General features: G+C 38.8%; 1 protein-coding gene across 2 annotated transcripts in view; it reads right to left on the reverse strand.

Annotated features, from left to right (window-relative positions):
- Positions 1-1,248: 1,248 nt before the first annotated feature.
- Positions 1,249-24,511, reverse strand: part of LOC124551148 (pre-mRNA-processing factor 19) — a 44,626-nt gene continuing 21,363 nt past the window's right edge. Inside the window, exons 6-11 of one of the 2 annotated variants that reach the window (XM_047126124.1) lie at positions 23,982-24,167; positions 22,161-22,361; positions 21,736-21,877; positions 21,339-21,543; positions 20,244-20,408; positions 1,249-1,567 (exon numbers count right to left, since the gene is read on the reverse strand). In XM_047126124.1, coding sequence (XP_046982080.1) covers positions 20,267-20,408; positions 21,339-21,543; positions 21,736-21,877; positions 22,161-22,361; positions 23,982-24,167 — 876 coding nt within the window. In that variant the 3' untranslated portion in view covers positions 1,249-1,567; positions 20,244-20,266. Of the gene's footprint in view, positions 1,578-20,243; positions 20,409-21,338; positions 21,544-21,735; positions 21,878-22,160; positions 22,362-23,981; positions 24,168-24,511 lie in introns of both variants that reach the window. The other variant, XM_047126115.1, reaches the window with a different exon arrangement.

Consider the following 24,511-nt stretch of genomic DNA (forward strand, 5'->3'; position numbering starts at 1 on the left):
GAAACAGAGACTTTTTCAGTTCAGTACACAAACTGGCTAAAAGTGTTTGTAGAAGCCCCTCAGATTTGGATATGACAGCCTTTCACTATGTGCAAAATATATGTGACTTTGTCGTACTACTGTCTTTTTATGCTTGGTTTTCTGTGGGGAAGATAGCTGGAGCTAACATTTCCAGTTTATGTGTAATCCTGGAGCCTTTCTGTGACAATTGCATTTCTAATAACAGAGTTAACCATTTTAATAAATGATTCATCACACCTGATATCAAGCTTGAACTGGAGGAAGGAATGGGAAGTAGTTCAGCCATGTCCATTTCAAATGAGCCATCCCAGCATTTTCCTTTAGTTATTTGAAAAAACCATGGAAAATATAAATGAGACCGACCAGATAGGAATTTGAAGTGGGTTTCCTGTGTCTCTTATCATTGTACTACCTTGTTTGTTAGAGGGCTGAGTTAGGTTGATCACAAAGAGGCTTCCCCTAACTACAAAAATTAGTCAGGTTTTCTGTATTACAGAAAAATAGTTGTATTTATTTTTAAGTTACCAGGAAACATTATGTGGTAATATTCAAGATAGTACTCTATGTAGCAAATTCCACAACAGAGACATTACCACTCATAACCATCAAAACAAAATGATTTTGACATAAAATCCTTCATAATGCTCAGTTTTTGGAAACAAAAATGGTGAAGCTACAATAAAAACGAAATTTTTTCTATTTAGAAATGTTTAACTTTTTGTGTCCAAAGCATTAACAGTGGCCACAGGAATGTAATATTTAACAAACATTTTGCTGCCCATCTTACTACTGTCTCACCACTGTAGCTCTTAAATAACTTTTGTTATACGCTGTTTACTTCTGTAGAGAGCCACAAATTTTCTGTTCACCTGGCAACAAGTTTTATTTTTAATGTTTTTATCCTTCCACTGACATTCTATGGCAAGATGCCCTACGACATATAGAATTGTATAAATCAGTCAAGTTAAAAAAAAAAGTTAGTGACAGGAAGAAAAACTTTTAACTATAATGGTGTGTTGCTTTGTCAGACATGATGACCAGTGAATATACAACATTCACTATGAGCAAAATTTGTGAGACTTTATTGTCCTACTGTCTTTTTCATGTTTCCTTATCTGTGAAAAAGTTGGCTAATATTAAATCAATTATTTATCTGTAACTATGTCCAGATAAGAGTTACAAGGTCCTTAGTGTAATGCTGGACAATGAAGTACTGGATATAACATGTTGTCTAAAAGTCTATTTATTATAGCAAATAATACAGTCATGATTTTTAAGAGTAGGATGATCATTTCCTAAGAAGCAACATTATCTCTCTCTCTCACTCACACACACACACACACACACACACACACACACACACACACACACACACACACAGAGCGCGGGCACGCGCTTGTAAAATTCTGTGCTTCCGTGATATGCTACAGAATCTCCGTCACTTTCTCTATGATGGAAGCATGTTAAGTGTCCTTAATTGCTAAGGACATCCAAACTTGCAGCGTCATGCTTCCAAATGTTGAAGTGAATATCCACACAGGTACACCTGCAACATACTAAACAGTAATTCCTTATGTACAAATGTATCAATTATAAATATTGGAATAATACAATATCAATGTAAAATAACTGAGAAAAACATTAATAGTGCAAGGAAAAGATAGATTGCTAGTTAACATAAAGATAACATGTGACATTGCAGACAGACAAACTAAAAGACACTCAGACATTAGCTCTTGGCCACAGCCTTCTTCAGAAAAAGAAGTACACATATTCATTCAAATAAACAAGCACACGAGCGCGCACACACACACATAGATGATCGCCATGACTGGCAGCTTGGACTTGGACGCAACTGCCATGTAGAATGGAAGCAGCAATCTGGAGGAGGCAGGGAAGGGGAAGGGATAGCAGTGTACAGGTTGGGAAAAGAGAAGATCAATGGCTGGCAGAGTGTGCAGGGACTAGTTCGCCAACTGTTGCAGCGTTAGGAGGCTGTGAGGTGGGCAGGTGGGGAGGGGGGGGGGGCAGACAGCGAAAAAGGAGAACATTAGGGAAAGATAGGCAGGTATATCGGCAGAGGACAGTGCACAAAGAGGGTGAGAGATGAGATGAGGTTGAGGTGACAATATAGAGAGAGTGGAAACTATGAAACAGTATGTTACCGTACACTGAAGTTGGGATAATTTCGGGAGCGGAAAATGCATTGTAACAATAACTCCCATCTGCACAGTTCAGAAAAGTTGGTAGCGGAGGGAGGATTCAAATGGCTTAGGGTGTGAAGCAGTCATTGAAATCAGGCATGTTATGTTCAGCTGCATTTTTTGCCTTAGGGTAGTCAACTTTGCTCTTGGCCACAGTTTGGCAGTGGCCATTCATCCTGCTTGGTAGTCATACAAATGTAAAAAGCTGTGCAATGATTGCAGCAGGCCTGGTATATGACATGGTTGTTTTCACATGTGGCTCGGCTTCTGGTAGGGTAAGATAAGCTTGTTACATGAATGGAACAGGAAGTGCTGGGTACACTACTATCCCTAATCCACCCACCCAGTCCTGCTACAGACTTGTCCTACCCCATCAGAGGCAACCTGTGAAAGCAGCCATAACATCTACCAGCTCTGCTGCATTAATTGCATAGCCTTTTATATTGGTACGAGTACCAGCTACCTGTCCACCAGGATGAATGACCCCGCCAAACTCTTGCCAAGAGCAAAATAGACTGCCCTGTGGATCAACACTCAAAGCTGAGCATAATGTGCTTGATTTCAACGTCTGCTTCACTACCTGAGCTATTTGGATCCCCCCCTCCATAACCAGCTTTTCTGAACTGTGCATATGGGAGATAACCTTACAGTGCATTCTCTGCTTCTGAAATTATCCTGGCCTCAAACTATGGGGTCATTCCACACCAAGTGGTCTAAAACTGAAAAAAGTTCCCACCATCATGGTCTCCAATTTTCGTCAAATTTTAACTGTAGCTTTAGTCAAGTGTTGAAGTAAGTTTCCCAAGATTTCAGGCCTCTAGCTGCAATAGCTGCTGATCTAGACCCCCTTGTCTGAAGTGTACTTAGTCCGTGTGCATGCAACATAAAAAAAATGTCATATTTGGAGTCTAATAAAATCGAAACTAATTCATAAGAATGGTTAGTAAGATGCGACCCTGTACAGTTTTTTTTGCTGATTCCAACGAAATTATGTATAACATTACTCATGCAAACCCCGGTCAAATAACTCGACTCAAAGTATACTTCAAAATTTGTCGTGACACAACGCGACAAATTTTGACCAATATTAAGACTGCAATGATTTCCTTGCAGTTGAAGATATGGACTTGAACTTTTGGCCAAGCTTCATGCTTGTGCTAGACATAATGCAGCCGGATTTGCAATGATCCAGGCCATATGGTCGCCCTGCAGTATCTCTTCAAATTAGGCAGTGTCAGCACAAACGGTAAAATTTACCAAAGTTTCAAGCCAATTACTAAAAAATAGTTGGCCTGAATCTGCTTGTGAATAGTATCACCTAAAAGAGAAACTCTTGCTCTACAAGACTGACATTTGTTTTTTTTGCAACGCGACCATTAAGTACTCATTAACTCACATCAAAGTTGTTATATTTTGTATGCGCGATGCACTAATTTTTCTTCATTTCTAGGAATTTGAATCTTAATAGTCGCTTAGAATTACTGATATAATTGGATATTTCATTCGTGTTTTATTCAGTGATTGGCCAGTGAGAGATGTCAGAAGTTAATGAAGAAGAAGAATCGTTGGCCCCCTGTTCAATTGGAAAAGATGCTGCTGCATCGAAGTGCCATGTTATCTTCTATGCTAAGAAGACTGGATTCAAAGCGTTTAGTGATTTCACAGAATGTGACCAGAAATTGCTTGTTTCGCGTTCAGAAGCCAAACTTGACGAAAATTCCATCATTTGCTTCCACCATGAAGCCCTCTTCCTACATGAATATCAAGCGATGCAAAAGAAATGTTGCAATCCATTCAAGAAGAGGAATCACAATGTAAAAGCTGGACTTAGACTGCTTGATAATGAAACAGCTGCCAAACTTTGCCTGTTAAAGAAAAAAGAAGTGATTGATATAAAACCTGGTCAGAAGCTTTGCCCTCGCTGCATGTCGGCACTGAACCAAAAGCTAGAAGATTCATCATCACTATCAACCCAATCTGAACAAGATTTCACAACGGATGAAACTGAACCAGCCATCAACAAAAGTTTATCATTTATTGGTGCTTCACCATTGAAAAGAAGACAACTAAGTAAAAGAGATAAGCAAAGCTATGCAAAAAGAAAGATCTTGGATGCACAAAGTTTAATTGGGAATCAAATTGCTGCTGCTGTAGGAATCAATTACGATGAACAGCCAAGTTCAAGTAAAAGTCGCCCATGCAATAATTGTGCAGATCTTGATAATCTTATAGAAGAGTTGAAAGAAAAATGTAAAGTGTCAAATCGTAGGACAAAAGTTCAAATATTGACCTTGGTTCCAAGAAGCTGGACAATTAAAGATACGACAACAGCATTTAATGTATCAGAAAGAATGGTAAAGCAAGCGAGAAAACTGAAGAATGAGCAAGGTGTTCTAGCTTTTCCAGCAAATCGGCAAGGAAGGAAGCTTTCAGATGAAGTTGTTCAGAAAGTACATGACTTTTTTCAAGATGACGAATTCAGCAGACTTTGTCCAGGGAAGAAAGACTGTGTGCCTGTGAGAATTTCAGGAACAAAGGTGTACAAGCAAAAGCGGTTGTTGCTTTGCAATTTGAAGGAAATGTACGTGTCTTATCAGAAGCAAAATGGACCAGAAATTGGCTTCTCAAAGTTTTGCGAGCTTAGACCAAAATGGTGTGTTACAGTTGGCTCTGCTGGAATGCACTCAGTTTGTGTCTGTACAATACACCAAAATGTCAAGCTTATGCTCACTGGTGCATCAATCAATGAAGACTACAAGGAAATTCTTAGCAAAGCTGTTTGCAGCTTGGAAAACAAGGATTGTATGCTTCATCGTTGTGAAAACTGCCCTGGTCCAGAAGGTGTAGAAGCAGTTATTGCAACATATTTTGAAGATAATGACCCTGAAGAACTGATTGAGTACAAACAATGGATTCATACCGACAGGGATACTTTAGAAACAAAGCAGCTTTCAACAGAAGAGTATGTTGAAGATATTGCAGCAAAAATTTGGAACCTGTCTTGTCATCACTACATTGCCAAGCATCAAAGCCAGCACCTGAAAGCTCTCAAAACTGATTTGAAAGAAGGCGAATTCATAATACTAATGGATTTTGCTGAAAACTATTCATTTATTGTTCAAGATGCAGTGCAAGGCTTTCACTGGGAAAACAGTCAAGCAACAGTTCATCCATTTGTAGTCTACTACTGTGAAAACGAAGAGGTGCAATGTGTGAATCTTTGTGTTATTAGTGACTGCCTTCGACACGATACGATTACTGTCCATGTTTACATTGGAAAAGTAATCAATTACCTGAAGATGCAATTTTCCAAAATAAGCCACATCCACTACTTCAGTGATGGTTCAGCTGCACAATATAAGAATTTCAAGAATTTTCTCAACTTATGCTATCACAAAGAAGATTTTGAAATAACAGCAGAATGGAATTTCTTTGGAACAAGCCATGGAAAGTCGCCTTGTGATGGCATTGGAGGCACAACAAAACGGTTGGCAGCAAGAGCAAGTTTGCAACGTCCATATGAAAACCAGATTCTAACACCCAAAGATCTTTTCAACTTCTGCAATGATAATATCAATGGAATCAAATTCTTTTTCATCAGCAAAGAGGAAGTTGAAGAAGAAAAAGCTTCTCAAGAAGAAAGATTCCTGCAAGGGCACACTCTAGCTGGCACAAGAGAAAACCACCATTTTTTGCCCATTGATATGACGACAATTAAGGTCAGTAGAGTTTCTAATGATGCGACATCTTTTTTGGCCAAAATTAGTGCTGCTGAAGTAGTAGTTCAAGTCATGGATCTTCAGCCTGGGCAGTATGTTGCTTGCATTTATGAAAAGAAATGGTGGATTGGAAACATCGTTGAAATCTCAGTCGAACAGAAAGATGCTTTCATAAGCTTTATGCATCCTCATGGTCCTGCAAGTTCATTTTATTGGCCCTTAAGACGTGATACTTGCTGGATTCCAGAACAACTTATCATTGGTGTTATTCCAGCTCCATCAGTGACATCATCTGGTCGGCAATACAGTTTTCCTGAAAGCATTCTCTTGCAAATCAACGATGCTTCCAGAATGATGAAGTAACTGAGGAAGACAGGCTTGGGAACCTGCATAAAGAAACCCACAATCAGGCTTGGGATCCTGTGGTAAAGACACCCTGTAATCAGGCTTGGGAACCTGCAGTAAAGATACCCACCCGTGGCTGTTACTGCATGGCTATCGGGCGTGGCCCCTATGGCGATGGGGATGCTGGTTTTATTGTGATAACCAGTAATGGCTCAGCCATCATGGACCAACGCAGGGCACTGCGCACACAAAATATAAGATACTTTGACCTGAGTAAATAAGCACTTAATGGAAGCGTTGCAAAAGAAAAATATATCCATCTCGTAGAGCAAGAGTTTCTCTTTCAGATGATACTATTCACAATTAAATCCAGGCTGACTATTTTGTAGTAATGGGCTTTGAACTTTGGTAAATAAAGCCATTTGCGCTGACACTGCCAAATTTGAAGAGATTTTGCAAGGCGACTATAAAGCCTGGGTAGTTGGAAATCCAGCTGTATTATGTCCAGCACAAAGATAAGACTTGGTAAAAAGTTCAAGTCCATATCTTTATCTGCAAGGAAATTATTGCAGTCTGAATATTGGTCAAAATTTGTCGCATTAAGTCACGACAGAATTAGGGGTACACTTTGAGTCGACTTGTTTGACCGGATTTTGCATCAGTAATCTTATAATTAATTTCGTTTGAATCAGCACAAAAAACTGTACAGGGTCTCATCTTACTAACCATTCTTATGAATTGGTTTCAATTTTATGAGACCCCAAAAATGGCATTTTGTCTGATGTCGCGCGCATGCGAACTTACTACCCTTCAGACAAGGGGGTGTAGATCAGCAAGTATTGCAGCTAGAGGCTTGAAATCTTGAGAAACTTAATTTAGCACTTGACTAGTGCTACAGATAAAATTTGAAGAAAATTGGAGACATGATGGTGGGAAGGTTTAGACCACTTGGCATGGAATGACCCTATGGTAACATACTGTCTCCACACCCTCTACCCCCTCTCTTGTCACCACAGCCCTATTCGTATCTCCAATCCTCCTTGTGTGCCACCCTCTGTCAAAGCACCCACCCATCTTTCCCCACTCTTCTCCTTATTTGCTCCCTCCCCCCCCCCCCCCCCCCCCCACCCCTTCTTGCCACCTCTGTGCCCCCCAGCCTCTTAACATCGAACTGTTGGCAAACCGTGCCCCACAGCCTCTAAACGTCGCACTTTTGGCAACCTAGTCCCTGCACACACTGCCAGACAGTGCTCTTCTCCCCCCCCCCCCCCCCCCCTCCCCCCAACCAACCATGCACTGCTATCCCTTCCATATCCCTGCCATCCCCACAGTGCTGCTTTCATTGTATGTGACAGTTGCAATCTGGTCTGAGCTCCTGGAGATGATGATCGTGTGTGTGTGTGTGTGTGTGTGTGTGTTTCCGAAGAAGGCTATGGCCAAAAGCTAATTAATGTGTAAGTGCCTTTAGGTGTGCGTGTCTGCAACTTAATGTACCACCTTTATGGCAAGTAGCAAACTATCTTTCTCCTACATTGTTGATATTTCAAGCTGAAATTTCTATGTTCAAGAAAAAGCACTGGTAATAACAAATCTACAATCTCTTCTATACACACTTTTCCTCTCAATAATTTAACATCATCTGATTTTTCCAGGGCTGAATGATTTTCTTTTACTGAAGTAATGCAACACATTTTTTTTCTGTAAGCAGGTTGGTTTTATTTGGGATTCCAATACACTGCATTATTCCCGACTCTTTTGGCTACAAACCATATTTTTCAACATAATCTCTGTTAAACACCTCTTTTGGCTACAAACTATATTTTTCAACATAATCTCTGTTAAACACCACCTTTTACACCACCTTTACTGGGAGGGCCTGTACGATGACATGGTATCAATGGTGGGTATCACTCTACTGGTCGATGTCAGAGCCAACGTCTTGCTGCATCAATAAACTCTCCATCATCCCTGCATCACTTCTGATGCAGTGCGTCCTCCAATAGGCCAAACAGATGAAAGTCTGAAGGTGCAAGATCTGGGCTGTAGGGTGGATGAGAAAGAACAGTCCTATGAAGTTTTGTGAGCTGCTCTCAGGTGCACATACTATTGTGAGACCTTGTGTTGTCATGGAGAAAGAGTAGTTCATTAGCATTTTTGTGGTGATGAACTGTTACAGTCATCTCAAATGAGAGTGTCTGCATGTCCCAATAGTGCAATGAGGACACTTCGCCCAACGGCACACCATGCTTTTGTTCACTGCGAAGTCTCCATAGATATTCTGCAATTGCCTATGAATATCTCTGATGCTACAGTTTTCTGCTAAAGGAAACTCAATGACGGCTCATTCCTTGGAATGCATCTCTGTTACAGACACCATTTGGAAGGCTAAGTATCATGCCACCACTCAGTGGAACTTCATGAAACTATAGGGGTTGAAGCAGGAATATTCCATCACAATGTCCCACAGCAAATTTTACATTTTTTCAACTGAAACTGACCAAGGAAAGAAATGGTGCATTACTTACTGAACGCCCCTCGTATTTTTTATTTATTTAAATTCATAGATGTGTATATATATGCAAGTTCCTTTCAGGTATGTAGTACAGGAAGAATGACTGTTTAAAAGTGTTCTGCATGCTGGAATTAGTCTAAGCTTGTTCCTATGGAAGCAAAATCCACAGGCCTGCAGTATATTACTCCCTTCCTGACTTAATACTGGTGCTTGAAACTTTGTAAATACGCTATTGCAGAATAGTTGAAGAAGGGTCTGCCAATTCAGGTGCTTCAGCATTTCTGAGAACTCTCCCATGGGTCACACAAACCTGAGATCAAACATGCCACCCTTACTTGTTTACATTAAATATTCCCTGTTGCCTATTGGTATGAGTTCCACACACTTCAGCAGTATTCTAAGATGGGAAATGTACATACTCCCTTAGCCAGAAAAGTTCCAGGACAGTATTTTTTAATTTCTTAGTTTGCAATACTAAAAAGGCACAAATACTGTTATTACATTACCTGGTATATGTGTGCCGTTGGTGTGACATTGGCCATGTGTCTGCATAAACTCGCTATGTGGCAGGGCTGTGCTTAGCAACACACTGTTTGGGTTCTTGGTGCTTTAGTTACGGTGACACAATGGATGCTGATTGTGAACAAAGGGTGAACATTAAGTTCTGTGTCAAGGTCCAGAAAACACTTAGTGAAACATGCGCAATGACTAAGGAAGCATATACAGGCGAAACACTTTCAAGAAGTCATGTTTTCGAGTGCACAAAAGGTTTCGTAAGGGCAGAGATGCAGTGCAAGGTGATCCCAGAGCTGGTTGCCCGTCTACAGCACATACCAATGCAAACGTGTAGCATGTAAGGCAATTATTGCAAAAAGGCTGTCATGTAACTGTGTGCACTATCAGAGAATTTAATTTGAATCGTGATGTGCATCATAAAATTTTACACAAAGATTTAGGGAAATGTAAACTTAATGCAAAACTCATCCAATCACATTCTAACCCATCAACAGAAGAGGAAAGACAAAGAATTTCTGTGGAACTACTGGATGGAGCAAGAAGTGATCCCACATTTCTGTCTAAGATTACTGCTGGACATGAAAGTTGGTGCTATCAGTATGACCCTCACACGAAGCATCAAAGTGCTGAATGGCAGAGTCCTGGATCACCAGCTTGAAAAAAGTGAAACGACAATCATCAAGAACAAAGACAATTTTGATCACATTCTTTCATAGTATGGGATTAGTTCACCATACGTGTTCCTCCAGGTCAAACAGTGAACGAAACTCTTTACATCAAAGTCTTGAAACATTTGCGACAAGCATGCCATGATTTGTGGCATTCTCAGGATTGGTTCTGACTGCATGACAATGCAAGGCAAGACCCCATACTGCTTCATAGTCTCTGAGTATCTGGCCAGACATTCAGTTGTTGCCATCCCACATCCAACATGTTAGCCTGACCTCTTGCCTCGCGATTTTGTCTCGTTTCTGTGAGTGAAAAGGCAAGTGAAAGGAAAGCTTCATCAAGATACTGCAGACATCAAATAGGCTGTCACAAATGAGCTTACAAGCATTGCAGTTGAAGATTTCCTGCTTGCTTCCAGGACCTCCAGAAATGTTGGAAACTGTGTATAGATAGCCAAGGGGACTACTTCGATAGGAGCTAGGATCATTAGTTGTTACGTGCAATTTTCTATTTTTTTAAAAGACCTGTCCTAGAACTTTTCTGGCAAATGGAGTATTTCATTAGTAGTCTCCTATACAGACCAACTGTTCTTTTCCAGCATTTTATCTATTAACCAAAATCTACCACCTCCTGTACCTACAACAAAGCGTATGTGACTGCTCCTTTCATATCACCAAAAATTGTTAGACCCATGTACTTGGAGGAGTTGAGTCTGACTGCGATTCATTGATACTGTAGTCATAGGTTGCTACCCCTTATTTGCATGTTGTGGAGAGCACAATTTTACATTTCTGAACAATAAAGTAAGTTAGCAATCTTTGTGCCACTTTGAAACTCAAAATCTGACTGCATATTTTTGCAGCTTTTTTAAATCATTGCTGCGCTATAGATAACAGCATCATCTTTGAAAAATCTGAGGTTTCATGTTGCACGCCACATGAACAGCAAGGGTCCTCTAGTACACTTCCCTGGGCACACCTTATGTTACTTCTACATATGCCAATGACTCTCCATCCACGATAACATGCGCCTTCCTCCCTACGAAGAAATTCTCAATCCTGTAACAAATTTCATTTGGTCTCTCGTAGGACCACACTTTTACTGATTAGCACTGGTGTGATACTAAGTCACGGTTCTTCAGAAGTCAGGAAGCACTGTATCCATCTCACTGCCTTGATCCATAGTTTTGAGAATGCCATGAGAAAGATGGTGAGTCAGGCTTTACATGATAGTTGTTTTTGGAATTCCCGCTGGGTGGCAGGGAGGAGGTCGTTCTATTCAATATACCTCATTACTTTTGACTTCTGAATAAGCTCTACGATTCTACAACAGGTGGGTGTCAATGATATTGGACAGTAGTTTTGTTAATTATTTCTGTGCCCCGACAGATGAGATCTCATGTTTCCTTCCTAAGAATAAGCACAGTTTTTTATTTGAAGGATCTATGGTGCCCTGTGGTTAAATCAGAGCAAACTTGTCTTCAAATCCTGTATAGAATCTCACAGGGCTCTACTGGGTCTAGTAGCATTGTTTAATTTCGGCAACTTTAGATTTTTTCAATTTCACTGACACTACCTATAATTAAACTGTGGGAGTACTCGAGTCTTCCTTTGTTCAGGAATAATTAAAAACAGAATTCAACGTTTCTGCTTTTGCTTTGCTATGCTCAATTACGGTATGTCATTCGTGAGTGGTTGGGTACTAGCTTTCATGCCACTGACACCCTTTACACATGATAATAAATTCTTCAGATTTTGTGAGAGGTTTTTCAATAATATTCTGCTAAGATAGTCATTGACAGTCTCATACATTGCTCTTCTGGCAGCCTAGATACTAAATCTAGCATGTCTCTGTTTAGTATTTCTACGTTCTGTGTACACCTAATCTGTAATAGCTGCCATTTCTTTAGAAGCTTTTTACGGGGGCTGTATACCATGTACACTCCCTCCCATTGTTAGCTCTTTTACTACACACATATCAGTCAAACCTTATTAAAACTGCTTGATAGTTTGTACCTCTCACTTTGAAACTAAGTTCTTCATCAAAGTTCTAAACATCACACACAAACTCTCCACCACAGCCAGTGCAGCATAATTATGTGGCACTACACTTGCAGTGCTCGAGTAGTGTTGTACAAATCGTTCAATTACTGGATCTTGCCTACATTCTCATTTCACTGTCCGCAGCATGCAACAATGTATTCTGCCCGACTGGCAGACTACTACCCCCCTCACCGAGACTTAACCAAGAGGCAGCTGACTGTAATTCTGGCAAAGTTATAGACATTTGTGACAGGCAACAAGTAAATTTAATGAGGCTATAGTAACTATGCAGAAGCCAAGTTGGGTTATCAATCTCCAAATGTTAATGACATCTTTTTGATATTTAAAGCAAAATACACTGTGCACATAATGAAAGTTCCAGTTTTAAAATGCTGCTCAGAATGATGTCAAATTTGGACAGCATATTACTGACAGAAAAATAATAAAATAAACACAATGACCAATGTAAGTGTCAGAATATGCACACCAACAGAACATGGCACATGGCTGCTCCTCAGTTTGCATATGAGACATCCAACATGACTGTCTCCATGAAGGGTCACAAGCTGCTGGTAAAGCTCTTTTACAAGAACAGTGACTGAGCATCAGCAACCCTGCAGAGGTTCTGGACACTTAAAAGGTATGAAAAAATGCAGTGGTCCGATGTCTGCTATGGGTCCAAGAAAATATTATACAATTCGAAAAGACAGATTCTTTTGAAGTGCAATATGGCAGAGAGAGGGAAGCACTTGATCCGACATCTGTCTAAGATGTGGAAACAGCATTGCAGGACAGAATGGGAATTGGCAGTTGGCAAGAAGGCGGCTAGGAAGAGGAGGTATTCAGACACTTATACTTAGAGTGTATGCAACTGATTTGACCAACTGTAAGAGTTGAGTGGAGAGGAGCCTTGTGTATCTGTAGATGTAGAGATCATGCAGCAATCCTTAGCAGTTAGGAGGACTAGGGCAGTTGCAAAGTCTAACAGGAAGAAGGAGGTTCTGCTGCTAGGTAGTTTGCACAGTAGAGGTGTGGGCCAGCAGTTGCAGAAAGTGTTGAGGAGTGAGTACCAGGAAACCAGCATTGTGTAGCCTAGTACAGGGTTGGCTCAAGTGACTGACAGCATAGGGGAGTTACATAGGAATTTTACAAAGGAGTATCAGGTACTGATAGTGGATGGAGAAGGGAACAGTCTTGATAGGGACGGGGAATATGATATAGGTGGTGACCTGGTAAAGATAGCTACTCAAACTGGTGGCACTAATTTGCATTTCGTGCAACTGTCATGATTGGCCTCGTCTTGATGCGGCTGTTAGGGACTGGGGAAGGTGCTGATGGCCACATTTCAGTGGTGCCAGTTGGGTCTATCAGTAGATCAGGATTCACTAGGCATGGCCTACACCTCAATAAGTATGGGAAGGGAAGGCTGGCAAAGCTTATAGGTGACAGTGTACTGGGTGGTGGTGGTGGTGATCACTCATGGAAAAATTTCTGTAGTAGTTGGTGTTAGAGCGGCACCTTTCTTAAAACTGAATTCAGTTGAGAGGTATACCTGCTTAAAGGAAGTCCCTCTAACGAAGGGCTCACCTTCTGAGGATGTAATATTTCCAAGTAGAGCAGGAATTAGCATATTTCATCAAAACATAAGAGTTATTAGAAATAAAGTTAGTGAACTGCTTATAGATGTTGACTCTGAAATCATTGGTATATCAGAGCACCAATAAAATAATTTGACAATTCAGAGTCTTCCTTTACCTGGATACAGATTAGCTGGCTATTTTTTAAAGAGTTCCTTGCGGGGTGGGGGAGTGGCTATGTACGTAGAAAACAGTATTCCATTTGAGTCCATAGACATATCATGGCACTGTACTGAACAGATATTTGAATGTTGTGCAGGGACAATTGAATTAAGTGAAACTAAACTTCTAATTATTGTTGTTTATAGGTCCCCGAACTCTAACTTCAGAGCATTTCAGCTCATCAGTGTTTGCAAAAGTTACTGGAAAGGCTGTGTACGTTAGGACAATTGATCATTTTATATCACACAATTTGCTATCAAATGTACAGTTCAGCTTTAGAAGTCGTTTAACAACTGAAAATGCTATATTCTCTTTTCTCTGTGAGGTTCTGGATGGGTTAAACAGAAGGTTTCAAACACTTGGCATATTTTTTTGATTTAGCAAAGGCATTTCATTGTGCTGATCACAAAATATTACTCCAGAGGTTGGACCATTACGGAAGAGTAGCTCACAATTGGTTCACCTCTTAATTTTGCAACAGGCAGCAAAAGGTCATTATTCACAATGTTGATAATGGCTGATGTGGGGTCTGAGTGGAGTACATTCAATTGGGGCGGGGGGGGGGGGGGGGGGGGGCAGGGATCCGTGTTTCTTATTTATATAAATGATATGCCCTCTAGTATTACAGGTAGCTCTCAAATATTTCTGTTTGCTGATGACACTAGCTTGGCAGTAAAGGATGTTGTGTGCAACATTGGCTCAGTTTCAAACAGTGCAGTTCATAACATAAGTTCATGGCATGTAGAAAATAAATGAACACTAAATCACAGGAAGACTCAGTTTTTACAGTTTCCAACACACAATTCAACAAAACCTGATGTTTTAATTTCACAGAAAGGGCATACGATTAGTGAAACTGAACAGTTCAAATTTCTAAGTGTTCCGATAGATAGTAAGCTGTCGTGGAAAGCCCACGTTCAGGATCTTGTTCAAAAACGTAATGCGGTCATTTTTAGTATTCGAACGGTACCTGAAGTGAGTGACCGTTCGACATGAAAATTAGTCTACTTTGCTTATTTTCATTCACTTATGTTGTATAGTATTATATTTTGGTGCAACTCTCCCCGTTCTAAAAGGATATTTTTGGCTCAGAAATGGGCGGTTCGGGCAATAAGTGGTGTAAGTTCACGAACCTCTTGTCGACCCGTGTTCACTAGTCTGGGTATTTTGACACTGACCCCTCAATATATATATTGTTTACTGTCATTTCTTGTTAACAATATTAGCTTCTTCCCAAAAATAAGCAGCTTTCACTCAGTTAATACTCGGCAGAAATCAAACCTGCTTTTGGATCGGACTTCCTCAACTCCTGTGCAGAAAGGTGTGCAGCATACTGCTGCATCCATTTTCAATAAGCTACAACTCAAATTAAAAAATCTTAGGAGTAATCCACGCACCTTGAAATCTAAACTGAAGAGTTTCCCCATGGGCACTCCTATTCTGTCAAGGAGTTCCTTGAGAAATTAAGCTGATTTTTTTGTTGTCTTTTTGATTGCATTTACTTAAACATATGGACTGGCTTTTTCAGGTTCATAAACATTTATTTTTATCTGTTATTACTTTTATCTTGTAATTTCATGTACTGACACATTCCATGACCTTGGAGAATTGCTCCTCAATTTGGTACTATGGAACTTGACATGTAAATAAATAAATAAATAAAGAAATGGTGTGCAAACATGCACTGCACTAGGAATTGCCTGAATGTTGGACATGCCTGTGAGCACAGTACGTAAAATCCTTTTAAACATCCTGCACTGCTATTCGTACAAAATCACCCATGTTCTGAAGTTACTTCCAGTTAATGTGCCAGGAAGACAAGTTCACTCTTGAAATTCTTGCTTACATGGAATTGGTCAATGAATGGCCATGGACCATTCCATGGACAGACGAAGCCTATTTCCATCTCCAAAGACATATTGATACATAGAATTGCAGAGTATGAGCAATGGAAAATTTGCATACACATCAACTGGTACCACTTCATTTTGCTATAGTGGTGTACTGTTTATTGTATGTCTTTGTTTGAGGGGAAGAGTGCTGCAGGTTGTTTAATTGTATTGTCACTGGCAAACACTATGAGAGTCTTTTGTGCACAACTTCATTCCAACCCTTCGACAGCGGGAATGTGTGGGTAGGACCATTTTTATGCAAGATGATGCTCCTTTGCAATCTGCACAGCCTGTGAAGCAGCTGCTGCTGAAGTATTTCAAACATGTTACAATTACTAGCCATCATTTCCTTACAGCCTGGCCATCCATATCACCTGATCTTAATCTGTGTGACTCCTGGCTCGGTGGTTATCTGAAAGATGTTGTACTCAGTGCTCTAATCTCTAATGTAGCTGAACTGAAGGCAAGCATTGTGCAACACATTCTGAATGTGATCCTCAAGACACACTGATCTGATGTGGAAGAGTGCTGTTTCTGGATTTCAGCTTGTGACAGAAAACGATGAACCACAAATTGAACCGTTGAGTCAGTCTCGCAACATCTAGAAAAAGATGTGGTTTTGCTTTTGACAATTATGAACTGATGTCAGTTTGCTTTTTATGTGGTTTTTGGTCTCAGGACAATGAAAAACCAATTTTTCCCATCTGATGTGGTACAACCTTGCCGTGGTGGATGGGCTTACCTAACTAACAGTGCCACAACTGGTGGCTGCCGAACTTTTGCAGTCAAGCACATTGAACAGTATGGATGGTGTAATGTGCAACTCAAACCATAGTAGTCGTATTGCAATTCATCTATCGTTTGTAGCCGACACGATTTATGTTGATACTTACAGCACCATCTACTAGTAAAATTTTTCGTTAATTTTTTTTTCCCCCCCATGACATTTTCTCTGTGGCAATAACGTACTGCTCAAATTTGACATTGTTCTGCGCACTGGTTCTTTTTCTACACCACTTTTAATCTGGAGCTTTAATTACAGATGCCCTGTATATTTTAAAATTTGGTATCTACCCTACAAATGGCTTCGTTAAAAGTTAGTACACTTTATAGCTATCTATTCAATACTTCATAATTTACTTTGTCTTGCAACCAAATCAAACTGCAAAGTGATTTTATGTTGCTGGTTTCGTTTTTGTGAATATGTCATTTTCAAATTACCACTACACAAAGCACTCAACTTTCCTGGTCCTTTCTTTATGTACAATGAGAGGAGGCTCCAGTTTAAGAACATAAAGGACAAGTATTTGTATCTTAACTGGAGACAATTGCCATAATTTTTTTTAATTTAGACATGTGCAGGCAATAGTTTTAAACCTTAATTCCCTACAAATTGTGCAGTTGCAGGCTTTTCTGGGTTCCACATTCTTTCATAAGATTCAATTTTATAACAGTCTAGTCTTTAAACAGACAAATGATCATAGTAAAAATATTGAAAATGGATGTATTTATTTGTAATTACTTCGACCACCACCTGGTGTGTCTATAGTTTTTAGCTAAGAGAGACGTATCAGTTGATTGACATATGTCATAGGTCTGCTTCCAAATGGCTGATGTGAATGTACATGAGCACATAATTGCTCTTTTTGAAAACAGTGTTAGTGGATCTGAGGCAGGACATCTTTATGGTGTTGATGCTTCCACAGCAAGCAGATGGATTAGACAATGTACAGGTAATGATGAGTAGCAAGATGTCCATTATCTGGAAGACCACGAATCTCTACATGGGTGCAAAATGAAGAATTGGTCAGAGCAGCTCAGAATGCTCCTTTGTCACTCATCTGGGAACTAAGGAGAGCTTCATGTTTCCCGGGCTCACTGAGAACAGCTCTCACAAGATTAAAGGACCACAGAATGAGGTCTCTTCATGCTCTTATCAAAGAACCACTGCCTGATGAACAAACCATGGACACACTAGCAATTGTGGGTTCCCTGGGCAGATGTTGATTGGAGGAAAGTCATTTTCATGACGAGTGCGCAACTGAGTCCACGAGCAAAGATCCTGCCCTTGTTTACTGCACAGATGTGCACCAACATGATGTGCGCTTTGTGGCCACAAGCACTAGAAACAGACGCATAAATGCGAAATGCTGGGGTTGGATGTCTCATATAGGTGCAGGAACTTTAGAATGTATCCAAGGAAGTTCAATTGAGCATGCTAGGAACATTTCCTTGAAAATGTTATCATCCATGGAGTTCGACTTTGGTACCCCAAAGGGTATCTCACTCACCAACAGGATCCCAGAAGCTTAGTGATGGTAAGACCTTTGGAGGAAGAGGAAGATTAAATGAAGCATTTGATAGATTGTAGAGGTATTATGGGTGTGCAATTAGGCAAAATTCAAGAAGCATTACACATATGAGGAGAGCAATATGGACATTATTTTTTCATACTGCATCAACAAATGAGCACCCACAACATATACTGCACCCCACAGGTGATGACTCATGGTGTAAGTACCAATCAGGAAAGGAATATGCCCATAAGAACAGTTTGCCCAATACTGTAATTGATGTAATTAGGCTCATATTCAGAGATTTATCACATCCAAGTTTTTTGGAAAAGTGTTTACATGGAAAAACACAAAATCCAAATGAAAGTGTAAATAATTTAATTTGGATTAGGATGATACAATGGCAACATACAACGAAAGAAACATTATCAAATGTGATGTGCTGAAGCATTTAGGTTTCCAACCAGGACACAACACCTTTTCCACAATGCACCTAATTGATGAAGAAAGACTAAGAGGTGCAGGAAGAAGAGACAGAAGCCTACAACATGCAGCAAAAGGGAAGAAAAGACCAGTGAAAAGGAAACTGACTCTGGAAAAAGAGGATGCTGATAATCCATCATATGGGGCAGGAATGTATTAAAAAACTTTGGAAGCTATTTCCCGTAACTTTAAAATTTTCATCTTTGAGGAACATTTTCTCAAAAACTGATGATAGTATTTCAATGAAATTTATACACAATATTGTTTACTTTTCCTTCATTTTTATAACAAATTGTAAAAATATTGTATAATTCGAGAGTTATAGAAGAAAAAGTGCAAAATTTTAGAGAAAAAAAATAAGCATCTGTTTAAAAAAATTGTAAAACAAAAACCAATAAATATTTCTTAACATGGCATTATAACTTTGTAGAAAAATATTCACTGAACATGTAGTACAAATTTCAGAGCAACATTTTTAAGGTTTTAGAAAAGATGTTCCTTCTATTTGCTAAAATTAACATGGAGGAGATGGATCGTTTCGGCTCCCCTTAAGTGGACAATGACTGAACTGCAGCAGGAGATGCGTTCTGTAGCCCTGCATTTAAAATCGTGTCCTTGCCTATCCATGACCTCATGATGTGCAATACATCCAAGAAAATGGCAGCCAACAATCTGCAGCAGAATTAAAGTCATCATCGTTTTTTTCCCCCCCCCCCCCCCTCTTCACCGTGTTTAAGGCTAACCTCTTGTCAGTAAAATGTAGCGCTGAAACTGTTAGTTCACTTTCAGCGCCAGAATCAAACTGTAATTCCTATAATTTGCTACCTAAAACTATCCTCTCACTGGCTACACGAGCTGCCACATTACCAACCGATGAGCAGTCCTCACTGACACTTGGTTGCAGTTTATAGCAAAGGCAGATTCCAGATGAAAAAAGAATGATAGGAAGAAAAATAAGAGCAAACAAAAAAGTCAACATGATGATGAAGATGACATGGCAATGAATTAGAAATAAAAAATATATTTAAACCAATTAATTGGATAAAAATGACAGTCAAATTCTTTTGATTAGATTCAGAAACAAAAAAGTATGACATTACACGAGCTTCAAACCTACAACCTTCAATACGGTAGGTTAATTCGCTAATCACTGCACTAAAGTAAACACTGAGGCATGTTGTTGTATATATTTGACTGTGATCACCCAGTCAAAATGATGAATTGCAACCTTCAAAAACTGGGTTTCACACAATGTTGTGCAAAGGTTATCTAATGTTTAAGGTGATCTCTGAGATTTTGATAACCGCATATGTGACAATGAATTGCATCAGGTGCAGAAGTATCCAGTAGTACTTAGTGCTCTGTATGAAACGTGTGTATTTAATTAGCACTGGTGTGTGTGTGTGTGTGTGTGTGTGTGTGTGTGTGTGTGTGTGTGTGTGTGTGTTTGCAGTGTGGTTATCATGTATGATGAAATACAAAATAAAAGTGCTAGACCCATGATTTGAGATCCAGACACATCAAGAAAGAATGCCAGCAAGGAATTATAAATGCACTACCAATTATTGTAGCAGTATGCAATGGAGAATGGTTTGGGAATGACAGTGAGCACTCTGAATGGAGGAAACCAACTCCAATGCATGAAATATCAAGTAATTTTAAATAGACTACAGATGCAATACGCTTACGCATAAAAGGAATTCTTGAGACTGGATTCCATTAGGAAAATAAGCTTATATAAACTCACCAGTTATTACTGATTTATTTCAGTTACATCCCATAGAGTTTCAGAGTTCTGTCCATGCTAGTAGATGCAATGTACTGCGAGTGACGGCCAAAGCGAACACCTGTAGCCATAGCTGTGTGGTCATTGAACACTTTTAACTCTTGCCACTGCTTGCAAAGATACACTCTGGAACACAAGGAAAAATATTATCTGTTACAGTTTATAGATATTACTTAAACACGCACAAACAAAATGCTCCAATCTTCCAAAACAATCTCTCTAAATATTCATTATCAAAAATCTTTTATTCGGTACTGACGCTATGTTAACTGTGATAAGAATAAAACGGCACCAATGAAATTGAGCAGAACTTCCAGCCAATGTAACCTCAAACTTCATAGAGAAAGAAAGGAATGTGTGGAAAGGTTCCATTGTCTTCAAAGAACTATATCAAACCACAAATGTGCTAGGTCAGAAGTCCAAAACAAAGCATCAAAAGATTCCATATTGTTGTACCATATACAGAATCTAGAGTTCCCACAAAAGTCAAACAAACAATTTTCAAATCATACCTTCTGCCAACCATGACATATAGCTCAAAGACCTGTATGTTATCAAAAAAAGAGACTTCAGCAAAATACAAGCTTGCGAAATGAAATTTTTGTGATTCACTCCGCAAAAGACAAGACAAGACGGAATTAGAGAGGAGTGCATTAGGAATGACATGCAACTGACCTGCACAATGGAGGAAAGATACATGCTGTGGCAGTTGAAATGGTTTGGACATGTGCTAAGGATGCAAGGAACTAGAACCCCAGCCATTACTTGGAAATGACAGTACATCAAAGACCTGCTTGATGTCCCAGAAGATGGCTAGATCAAATAAATAACGGAGAACACTGCAAGATTTAAAAAGAGATGAAGTTTGTAATGAGAGGAACAGATGGAGGTATATTGGCCACCAAAGTCCTGGTCACCTTTCTGAAATGATTCCCAGATGGTGGCTGATGCAGTGATTAAATTCAAGTTTACTCTTGTATTGGCACTTTGTGTTCAGTCCATCGCTTCTCTAGATACACATCAGGTCACATTACTGAACATGTCCAGTACACATACCTGACATCTGTTCCTGCAACAGCAAGATAAGTTCCACTCTGGTCAAAGCACAGGTCACGTATTTCATAACCTTCATCCATCTGCAGCGTTTTGAAGTTCTTCAATTTTCGCAAATCCCACAGTTTTACACAAGCATCATCTGCAGCTGTAGCTAAGTAATAACCATTTTCTGAGAATGATATAGCTGTTATTGGTCCAGAGTGACCTGCAACACAAAACTGACATTCATGAAGTATGATGTGTTTTGAATGTACAAAACATTCTTGTCTTCATAGCAAAAAGTCTTAACTTTTTCCTTGTTAGATTTCATTATTTACCTTTGGTTATGAATACCATGAAACATGAAATCGAACCCTAATGCTAATTTCTCAATCCAGTAAAAATAATGACACACTACCTGGAAAGTTTGCCACATTAGATTGTTCTTTCAAGTCCCAAATCTTAACTTGTGAATCTGATGTTCCTGTTCCAAATATAAGACCATCAGGGTGAAACTGTGCTGTTGTCAGCGCTATACCTGATGACCCTTGGTCAGCAACCTGAAAAACATCATATATTTTAGTGCAATATCATGTCATTTGCAAAAAGTTTTTGCATATCTTAATAACACTAAAATCAAACTGTGTAAGGAAAGTATGAAAATGGACAGTATAGTAAAGGAAATAGATTGCTAAGAAATTAGTCAGAAATGATACTATTGTTTAATTAATCTTAACTTATCTGAAAATTAAAAAGAAATTGATTGCTTTGTAACCACTTACAAATATCTAATTATGCTACAACAAAATGTAACAAGATAGTACTCTAATAAGCAAAACTTACTTTCGTAAGCAATCTTCCTGATCGAATATCTGAAAATGCCCAGTGCTGATCAGTAGAAGTTGAAAGCACATAATCTCCAGTGGGATGGAGGGAAAGACCTGTCACTGGCCCATCATGCGCTCTCAGCATCTGAGTAGTCTGTGATGTTGGTACATTCCATACTCTAATTGTAGTGTCAGGTGAAGCAGTGATCACCAAGTCCTGATAAATAAGAAAATATATTTTTTGACCTTTTTGTAAAAAGTTTCAAAAAAAGATTTGAAACTGGATGAGTTCATATATATTAAAAAACGAACTCAGGGCGGACCCCTAAGCCATATAAAGTACCTAAATACTAACACAATGGAAAGATTTGCAAATATCACAACTATGTTTTGCCAACTGTTCTGCAATTTTGAAAACATATTTTTTATAAATGATTTTAAATACTCTGCTGACTACCTGTGGGAGTCAATTTGTTATCTATCATGTGTTTTGTTCCAACAATAAAATCACTCAAAATAAGCTTATAGATAAAAGCATCATTGGAAACAATATTAAAACATAATTAAATTGTAAATCTTTCCTCATACATACATTCCTGACAGGGTAGTTATAACCAAACTCAATGCAACTGGTAAGCGTATACTGGGAATTTGTTATAGCCCACAAGGCAACAAACACAAAGTATGTCTCAATTACAGTATTGTGCTATATAATGGCAAAGAAATGAATGACATACTGCCCATGTAAAATTGAGTGACTGGTTATCATCTTTTATTTTTCTATAATTTTTTATGGAACAATGCAATAAATACATCACAAAGCCGAAATTGGCTTTAACTAGCAGGCACTTCCTGTTAAGCATTTTCCAGTGTGTTAATGTCTTTGAAAGCTAAGAGCATTTCCTGAATAAATTCTCTTTGCTTTTCAATCAGCTTCTGTAAAACAGATATTGTATGAATAGTGGATGGATCTTTCTAAATCCTATTTGTAGCTCTGTGTGTGTATATTCTGTGGTATTGCTCTCACTATGGTGTTAAGAATTCTGATACATAAGTTGTACGAGCACACAAGCAAAACTTACACCTCTGTAATTATTAGGATCAATATTGCCATCTTTCTTGTATATTATGTTGGCTTTCTCCAACTTTTGATGAAATTTTCAGTTTCTGTTACATACTGTGAATGTAAATCACTCTGATACATGTTTTTCCCCATATTCAATTGATTTTGCATTAATACCATCTAAAACTGTAACTTTCCAATTCTTCATAGCTTTCGACACTACTATTAGTATCACTATTATATCATCTAAACTATTTGTGTCATTTTCTACAATTTTTTCTTCCGTCTTCTGAGTACTTCCATCATACCATGTATTTCTAAAAGGACTGGTACATTATTATTCTGTTGTATTACTCAAAAGGACAGTGTTTTCTGAATGTTTTTATGGCTTTATACTGTACTATCTGCCACAACAAGGTTGGAATCACTATGTTAATGGAAGACTATGTTGTTAACACAATGACCCCGACCTGTGTTAATAACATAGTTGTCTACGTTGTTAACACAGTGACCCCAACCTTGTTGTTGGGTGAACCTAACCCATTTCTTTATACAATTTCTTTCACAAATGCCATGGCTCATAGGGGTGGACATCAATCATGTCTTTTGCTTTCCCCCCACTGCTTTATCAAGTTCCATTCCATATCTATTCTATTCCCAAAATTGGCTCAGAAATTATGATTTCATTGTAACATTTATCACGAATCTAGTGAATGAGAAAAAGTTCCACAATAAAATGCACAAAAAGGAAGTTTTATGGTATTAAAAACTAACCTCTTCTGGATGATATATAACTCTTGTAACTTTCTTTGTGTGTCCTTTGAGGATAGCAACAACCTGTTCGGTGTCTTTGTTAAAAACGGTTGCATTTCGATCATTACCGCCTGTTAAAATTTTACTAGTATCAGCACTATGAATGTCCAGCGAAAGTATACCTGGTATGCTAGCACTATGAAGACCCTGAAAGAGAAAACATAATTTAGCAAAACAAAAGATTCACAACAAAGGTTATACAGCATTATGAAAGACCACTTGCAGTTTGTTGATAGTAACTGAATAAAAAAGAAAAAGTTAAAACAACTGAAATACATTTATCAGTGATAAATTTGAAATGATGGGACTTCATTGCCCATCCGACGAATGGGAAAGTATTTTAGACAGACTGCACTTACACCATCTTTTCTGAAGACAATGTATTAGTCTGAAATATTATTTTTTTATGAAACAAATATATTTAATAATACGTCAATACCACTTATACTGCACTGCTATGTCTATATCATGTTATCTATTAATACAATTGC

This window comes from Schistocerca americana, chromosome 1 (genome assembly GCF_021461395.2).
Source record: "Schistocerca americana isolate TAMUIC-IGC-003095 chromosome 1, iqSchAmer2.1, whole genome shotgun sequence".
NCBI lineage: Eukaryota > Metazoa > Arthropoda > Insecta > Orthoptera > Acrididae > Schistocerca > Schistocerca americana.